The sequence below is a fragment of the Dichomitus squalens genome (genome assembly GCF_000275845.1).
Source record: "Dichomitus squalens LYAD-421 SS1 unplaced genomic scaffold DICSQscaffold_23, whole genome shotgun sequence".
Taxonomy (NCBI): domain Eukaryota; kingdom Fungi; phylum Basidiomycota; class Agaricomycetes; order Polyporales; family Polyporaceae; genus Dichomitus; species Dichomitus squalens.
In genome coordinates, this window is record NW_006766905.1 from 334075 (window position 1) to 342046 (window position 7972).

The 7972-nt window shown below is 53.5% G+C and overlaps 4 protein-coding genes across 4 annotated transcripts in view; 1 reads left to right on the forward strand and 3 right to left on the reverse strand.

The window, feature by feature from the left end:
• DICSQDRAFT_148159 (MFS general substrate transporter) overlaps positions 1 to 683 on the reverse strand; it is a gene marked incomplete at both ends in the record, with an annotated part of 8329 nt that extends 7646 nt beyond the window's left edge. The window contains 3 exons of the mRNA XM_007367193.1: positions 161 to 165; positions 444 to 626; positions 654 to 683. Coding sequence (XP_007367255.1) covers positions 161 to 165; positions 444 to 626; positions 654 to 683 — 218 coding nt within the window. The remainder of the gene's footprint in view (positions 1 to 160; positions 166 to 443; positions 627 to 653) is intronic.
• Positions 684 to 1518: 835 nt separating this feature from the next.
• DICSQDRAFT_108081 (peptidase S28) lies at positions 1519 to 3800 on the reverse strand (the record flags this gene model as incomplete). Its single annotated transcript, XM_007367194.1, has 11 exons — positions 1519 to 1845; positions 1901 to 2036; positions 2102 to 2189; positions 2257 to 2343; positions 2398 to 2419; positions 2472 to 2654; positions 2718 to 2902; positions 2953 to 3009; positions 3078 to 3372; positions 3434 to 3478; positions 3533 to 3800. The coding sequence occupies 11 exons, from the start codon at positions 3798 to 3800 to the stop codon at positions 1637 to 1639; spliced, it is 1575 nt and encodes a 524-aa protein (XP_007367256.1). The 3' UTR covers positions 1519 to 1636.
• Positions 3801 to 4771: 971 nt separating this feature from the next.
• On the reverse strand, positions 4772 to 5290 carry DICSQDRAFT_63900 (ribosomal protein S5 domain 2-like protein; the record flags this gene model as incomplete). The annotated part of the gene is made up of 1 exon (XM_007367195.1): positions 4772 to 5290. The coding sequence occupies one exon, from the start codon at positions 5288 to 5290 to the stop codon at positions 4772 to 4774; it is 519 nt and encodes a 172-aa protein (XP_007367257.1).
• A 282-nt stretch (positions 5291 to 5572) lies between these two features.
• On the forward strand, positions 5573 to 6975 carry DICSQDRAFT_181603 (uncharacterized protein; the record flags this gene model as incomplete). The annotated part of the gene is made up of 3 exons (XM_007367196.1): positions 5573 to 5721; positions 5782 to 5961; positions 6092 to 6975. The coding sequence occupies exons 1-3, from the start codon at positions 5652 to 5654 to the stop codon at positions 6973 to 6975; spliced, it is 1134 nt and encodes a 377-aa protein (XP_007367258.1). The 5' UTR covers positions 5573 to 5651.
• Between the last annotated feature and the right edge of the window lie 997 nt (positions 6976 to 7972).

Consider the following 7972-nt stretch of genomic DNA (forward strand, 5'->3'; position numbering starts at 1 on the left):
AGGTAATCCAACACAGTTACTGAACTGTTGAACAATGTGTCGCTCTATTTAGTCGAATAGATAAGCCTACAGGTTCACACTGGATTACTGGTGTTGACTATTTCTGACATGCATACTCAGTGATTCCGTTGTGGCCTTCAGACATGTTTTGGCAGCTCACACCTCCTCAGGGAGATATGTTGAACTTATGCATACATGGTGTTATGTTCTGTGCATGTATACCATGTTGTTACTACACTAGGAACGATGATGCCCAGCTCGCTGTCGGCGCATGCAATGTCTTGCCATATCTGGAATGTGAGCTTGCAAGTCAAGCTGTGGCTGGGGCCTGGCCAGGGAGTTGGCGCCCAGCTAGCCGGATCTCGGCTTAGCTTGCTCCGGCTTGGTGATCCAGCGCGATCCAGCTCGTCAGCTTAGCTTAGCTTAGCTGGCTTGGCGGCAACACTAGTACTGGCCAAGCCGTATGCGGAACCAACCCAGATGAACTTGTCGCCACCCTCTAGATCGTCAACTATGGTGGGAAGAGCAGTAGGGATTGCGCTCATATCAAGAGCACTAAGAAACAGCGCGACTAGCATGGAGGCGAAGGCTAGCCAGAACGCCGATCCTTTGCGAGGCTTCGTGTCCTGGTGTCCTGACTCGGAGTCGCTGACCAAGTGGCGAGTAAGTGTGATTTCAGACATGGCGTAGAGGAGACGACGGCTTATGACCCACCTGGTCCTCGTTCGTTCCGAATATATGGGCGAGTGCATGTCACATTGCTGCGTCTTCCGAGAATTGAAAGGCCACTACTTGTTTGGTAGGCATTGCGGTAACCCTTGCTGTACTATCTCTCCCATCGGCAGCTAGCCGCACTTCAGACAATAATGAAGTGATGCCATCGAAGTAGTTAGCTCTGCTGTGCTTGGTAGATGTCTGTTGCGCAGAGCAGTGTAGCGCATACGTACGCCTACAGATGCGAGCGGCCGTAACGATGTCGTCATAGATAGCGAGCAATCAGATGTGGGGGACACATAAGTCTTGGATCCCCTCGTCTCTGCGTCGACAAATCGCTTGCCCAACGAAGACCAATGGATAAAGGCCAGTGAGCCCAGCCGAACGGCAGAAAGTATTACTGATTGGATGGGTAGACCTCTGCCACCCGGACTTTGTGACCGTCACCGACCTCGCTCGTTTGAAGAGGACGCCCGGACCATGTCTTGGCGCCATCATGGTGGGTTCAGATTCGAGAGCAAGATGGATTGCGCGGCGAGACATACGGGACCCGCGGTGATGCTGCCCATACGGTTCTCTATACGGGTAGTTTCATCGTGCGTTCTAGGGCTGATCTTGCTGTTGATAGCTCTACCTGCGATTCAGTTGGCATACCCACGAGAGAAGGTAACGTTGAGGCTCACTCATGCTCTGTTTCAACTTGAGGATCAGCCGCGCGTAGATCAGCCCTCGTCAACCGCCGTCTGTATACCAACCATCCTGTGTCTTGCAGAACGCCACGATCGCACTGAGTGGGAAGCAGGACTCGAAAGCAAGAGAATGTGCCATAGCAGTATCAACAATTACCCATGCATACATACTATAAACTGGGAGAAAGCTGTCCAAGATCGAATCCGTCGGAGCCGGTTCCGTCGTTGTGCTTTCACGTAGCCGCAGACGGTTTCCAAGCGGCATGCCACTGCGTCATGTACTGGAGCGCCTGCTTCTGTACAGCCGCTATACGGGGGCTGATGGCAGATCCGCGCGACATGTCTGAACAGTGAAACCCGTCACTCAGTAAGTGGGGCTGGAGATCGGTGGAGTTGCGCGTCGCAAGTGCCGCCGCGACAGTTGCCTCGCGCCAGGGGTCGCCTAGATCCACGCGTTAGCCATTGGCGACACAGTTAATGAACATGAGCCTGCTTACGTTCTCCATTCGCGAAGATGAGACGCTCTGTGGTCGTATCCCACCCGCCGTAAGTCTTGTCGACAGTCAGCGCGTTCAGAAGGCTGACTTTCTTGAGGCCCCAGAAGGCACCAGGGAACTCATACTGACATAAACGCTACGGATAGTGCTCGATATCAGTACATCTGCGGTGAAGACTGACACGAAAACACGACGACACACTTCGTTGTGAGCCGCCGTCAGGTAGCTGGACACGATGCGAGGGGTCCCTTCGGGGGCACCAACCTGCCAGAAACCGAACTGATTGCAACTGCAGAACAGATGCTCGTTCAGTTCGCAGAGCCTTGAGCCTCATGCCAGAAGGAGTGTCACCGTACATCATCCAATTCCACGAGCGGTTGCTGTTGGGCAGAGACGCATTAGTCCAGTGAGGAGAATCCGGGTTGTGCGATCCAATGCATGATCTGGAGCGGCCTATTTGAGATGAGCAAAGCGGGGTAATGGGTGGTTGTGCTCACTCAGCATCAAGTTTACCACATCCTACGAAGGAAGTGTCAGCGACTGCATGTGGCTCACTCGACCCGACACGTACTGGATGGATACAAAGTCTCGTTCCAATACTTTCCCCAGGCCTGTAAGGCGGCTTCTAATCCCCAGCCCGAGGCGGGTGCATGCCAGCCATTCGGCCCAACCTCGAGGGCGTCACAAAACTCGTAGAAGCTGTTGGACCTTGAAGTCATTGAATTGCTCTGCCAATCTTCGAAAACGGCCTTCACTACGGGCAGTGACACAGCATCATGACTCCAGCTTAGCAGGATACGACGAGATGTAAACGTACAAGCAGCTGCGAAGTCATCAAGATGAATGACGTCCTGAAGACCGAAGTTTGCCTTGATGTCTGCGATGTCACGAGTGTTGCCTGAATCCAATACCGAATCGACGTATTGAATCACCGCCTGAACGTCTGCTGAGCAATTGGCTGGCATCCATTCCCGTACAGGCTCGAAGTACTTGCAGAAATGCCTGAGCCTGAATCAGTTTCAAAGATTCTCCAATCTACTTACTTCACTCACCCGATGGCTTGGACGACGGCAGAAGATGCATAACCTGCATAGAACAGCTCCGGATGCCTACCATAAGAAAGGCGACTCAATCAGCCATGCGACCTCCATGGAGCGGCTTGAGTGCTCAAACCTACGTGTGCATGGTATAGCTCACGAGAGCTCCTGAGTAACTCCCTCCTACTAAAATCCAAGGCGCCTTTCCAGGTGCGAGCTTATCACCATCCGGCTGCGGCAGCTTGACGGTTTTCGCGAAATAGGCGAGGTCCTCGATTGCCTGCTCAATAGTGTGTACTTGAAGGCTCTGTACGGAAAGGTCGGGATGGGGATTTGAATCGCCGAAGAACCGGTGCTCGATGACGATCGTGGAACCTTTGGTGGCTTGTGCGATCATACCAGATATTGTGCCATTGGTGAGGTATCCAGTGAATCCTACGCAGCAAAGGCCTCAGGTTCGTGCGTACGTATGGAGATCGAAGCGAATGCTACTGACCCTTTGCGGACTCTTCCCCCGGGGTCATCAGGACTATAGGACCGCCTGTGCCAATGATGGTGAGGACGTCTTATCGGAAAATGCTACGATCGCACGTACCCGGTTCGTAGAACTCGTAATTGTGCCAATAACGTTGCTTGAATGTGCCCTTAGTTGGGTCCGTATGGTCCACGAGCTGGTCGAAGTAGTAAGTCTCGCCATACGAAGAAATCTGTTGGCCGCTAGTAAAGTGGTAGACAGGCTGGCTCTCATCAGGTTCATCGATGTGAGGAATACGAGGCCGGGAGTTGTGTGGATTGAACAAAGGCGAACGAGCAGCCACCGAAGAAAGAATGAAGAAAGCGAAAATTAACGAAGTACAAGTCATGTTTGCGGTTTAGAGAGGCAAGAACAGGGAACGAAAAAAGGCAACGGATATCGGAAGCATCATGCTGCTACTGACCTTTATACATACAATGTCATCCTCAAAACGCCAAGTACAATGCACAGTCGCACCCCTCTACGCTTCGCACGGATACAGCCATCATGATATGGAAAGGCGGGATTGGCAATTACAGCGCGCTGTTCCGGCACAAGAAAATATCCGCTGAAGGTCCCATTCGCAAGGCGATGCGATACAATGAGTGTCTGGTGTACAACTCGACAGGAAATCGCCACCCATACCATTACGTTTCCACCGGCTGTTCCGTGACAACGAATTCCTGAGACAACCCGTCGATCAGGGAGTTCGAACAGGCACGTTCGAAATTTGATCTCGCAGACATAGACAAGCTAATGAGCGCTAGCGGACGGCTCGCCGGTGACACAGCATGGTCAGAGATCTGACAGATGAAAAATTCATATACTTCGAATAGCCCCTTGGGCGGCGAATACATGGGCAGGAGGGGAGGTATCGGTCGCTACGTGGCGGGCAAAGCTTCCGTACGCGTCAACGCATACCAGACGACTTGATGTCGATTGTAAAGCCGGTAGATGCTATGGACACCCATCACACCCAAGTACGTAGATACTTCCTGTATGTGCGACTACGGAAGGAAGGGCATTCTAGATTAGCACACGTCAACAATGAACAGTAGCAACTAGTGAGAACACCTTGCATGAAAGCAACGCTTGCGCCATTTGCTGATTGCAAAATCATCAAACCACGGCTATTTGACGGTGCTCTTCCTTCCAAAGTTGGGAATGCGCCGCTGGTATTAGAAACGACGTTTGAGCGGTGCTGCGGTGACTCATCGCGCATGAACAGCTTTCGATCTCGACCATCCCTTCATGGCAAGTACTCGCGTGTTGAGCTGTCGGACAACTCGATACCGTAAAACACTTACCATACGAAGCAGATTATTTCCCTCGCTTCCGACTGCCATTGCGACTTCTAGCTCTGTCGCTAGCTTCCCGGCTCCCAGAGAGAAAACCTCCGCGCTTGAGAGCCTCCTTGGCTACAGTGGAGATACACCGCCAACGATCGGAGCCAAGCTTGACGCCGCCGTACCACCGGAATACCACGAGGACCACGTCTTCGCAATTGCTGAGCTCAAGCAGACGCTCAAGACGCTCTCCTGCGCCCGCCTCGCCGCCGTTAGACGACCCTAAGACAAGGCTGCTGGATATGAGGGATGATGAGCGCAGTCTCCACGCATACATGGCGTGCGACGCGCGACGAGTACGTGGGTCGACCTCCTGGATGTGGGCGAGAAGTTGTGGCATCGCTGTGATTTTCATGAGCCGCGAGAAGGTGGCGGGGGCATCTGCTTCGGCCTGGTATCTGGTCGCATATGCCTGGAACGTCGATTTCTGCTGGACGAGCTGGTCGGATATCGCTAGCGGCCCGTGCCAAGTCGCAGTCGAGTGCCATCGCATCGACATGTATCCCGACCGGCGCACACTGCACGCCTTCATTAATGTCGAAAGCAGATATGCCATGGGTGTCCTCAGAGGGCGCATATAGAGTGATGTAGAACTCGCCGCCGATGGGGAGAACAGCGAAGAGACTTCGCAGTGGACAACGAGCACCGGCCACGAAGACGACGCGCGCGTCAACGCGACCGTCACAGCGCGTCCGTGACGACACCGAGCTTCTTTTGCCGCCGCACGGCGCGTCTGGGCCCCAAAACCAACTTGGCCTTCAACCACCCTCTTCGTCGCGTTTCTCCTCTCTCTCGTTGTCTTGCTTTCGTTCCTTCTCACGTTCTCCGACATCTAATTTCTAATCCTCATCAATATGCCACGTCTCCAAGTTACTCGCCGAACATCGCTTTTGTCTACGAACCTGCGGACCACATTTCTCGAAGGTAATGCCATGCTTTGGACTCCAACCCCTGCCACAATTGATATGTATATGCGTAAACTAGCTTTCGGACGCAATGTTTCCGCGCGTAGTACCAACGCGGAAGCCAGAGGTGTCTCTGACCCAATCGACCTTCATGCGGTCGCCCGCCGCATTCAAGCAGAGATTCATCATGCGTCTGGTCGTTACTGTCCCCTCCACCAGGTGATCTCGTCCATTCATGACCTCAAGCGCGATGATCTAGGTAAGTGTCTCCACGAGTATCCGGTTGGTGCTATCAGCCCAGTTGTTGGGATGTCCTCGCATATATCTTCTTTAACTCTGAAACTGCTCGCCGGTATCCATGCGAAACTTACTCCCACGTCTTGCTTCAGGCACCATTTCAAGCTATGTGAGCTCTACAACATCTTCCACTCCTGACTCCGTCCGCATCGTTATAACGACCACCACAAACACGCCCGATATGGCTGCTGTTAATTCCTCCATGTCGCGCCGTCGCACTGCACGCAATCTCCCCGCACTACATTGCCAGCTGCCCTTGCCGCCTGCAGGATTGCCCTGGCCCTCTACTACAGCTGCGAGTCCTTCTCCCAGCTTGACTCCCACGTGCCTTATTCCCCCGATAATTTCTTCACTCTCACCCTCGTCCGGGAGCGAGGGCAGCTACCCTATCACACCTATTGATCAGATTGTTCATACACCCCTTACCCCGCCGAAGTTGCCACGCCTGGTCCCCCCTCCACCTCGCACCTGGGCACGGCTGAACGCGCAAGCGCGGAAGGGCGAGTCGTCCCCGCTCGGGACCCCCACACTTCCCCTTTCTCCGTACCTGCTTGGGCCGATGGGTACTGCCAAGCCTACCCTCGACCGTCTCCATATTCCCGACGCACCCACGGGGGAAGTCAGGTTTCTCACTGCGCAGCCGACCCCTTCGCCACAAGCTCTCTCGCCTTTCGACCTCGGCATCAAGGGCTACTTCCCTGCAGGCTTCTCCTCGACGTTTGAGGGCAATATAAGGCTCACCCCTGTGCGTACAACGTCGTCGTCGGAGCTGGCGCGTACTGCGCTTCTTCGCTCAACCTGCCCCTCCGGGGCTCGCAGATTCTCTAACAATCTCGGTGTCGCGACGGATCGCGTCGGCTCGCCTTCGGCCCCGCTTGCCGGCGCCGCTTTGAGCTCCCCGCTCAACGGGCAGCCCCTTGCGTCCCCTTTCATAATACGTTCGGAGGCGGTTGACGGGGAGTATTTCCGCACCTAACTTATCCGCTTCGCTTGAGTCACCCTCTGCACGCATACGTTTGTTCTCGTTATCGCTTTCGCTGTACCATCTCCGCTGTTACCTGCACTCATTCACTTTCTCCCGTCGCATATCGTGTAACCTCGCCTCGTCGTTGTCGAAACGTATCGCTGTTTTGATAGTCCCTTTCCTGTACACGCTGTATTGTACGAGTTTGTAGACATAATGTCCTGCCGTGTATTCCGTCGTCTGCGACGAACTTTTCTGTATGCCTTGATTGTTCGTTTCCATATGTTCTCTAAATGTCTCCTCCATGCAGATTCTGGACACCCTCATCCATGTTTACTTAACGTATTTTCTTGCTCGGTATAAGCGATTCCGTGACTTTATACTATGTCGTCTATGCCAGCATTCATCCCCAGTGAGAATCGACATGGGCTTAGCTGTATTAGGTCAATTAGTACTGTATCTAGTAGGGAACCCCGACCGTAATCCCAATTCTACTGATTTCCCTACTTTGGCTGTATGCGGTTGGATAAGGTGGTATGGTCGCACAATGCTATACAACCATACGTCGGGTCAGCTAGTATGTTATCGGTTGCGGCTGGTTGCACTTGGGTTGCGCTGGGGTCTGGTCGGGCAGGGATGGTTGTCGTCGATACACGTCATAGGATATGAATGATTACTACTGTATAAACTGGTATGCGGTCGTATGGCTACACGGTACGATACAGCTACAATCAGAAACCGGCGAATGGAGGCGGAGCAGACTGGAAACAGTTGAATGTGGTGGGATACCAACGAGAGCTGCCTCTCATGCCACTAGCATGTGTGTCATGCGGTCGTAGAGCTGCCCGGATGCAAGCCATAGAGACAGATGTGAGGCCGACGCTTCTGACGTTCGACTTCAACGCGGCCAGTTGCGATACTTGGGAAGACCTGAAGGTGACCTCATCAGTAGGGCTCGGCACTGGGGCTCAATAGCGGTGCTCCTCACGTACCGTCTACGAGGGAGCAA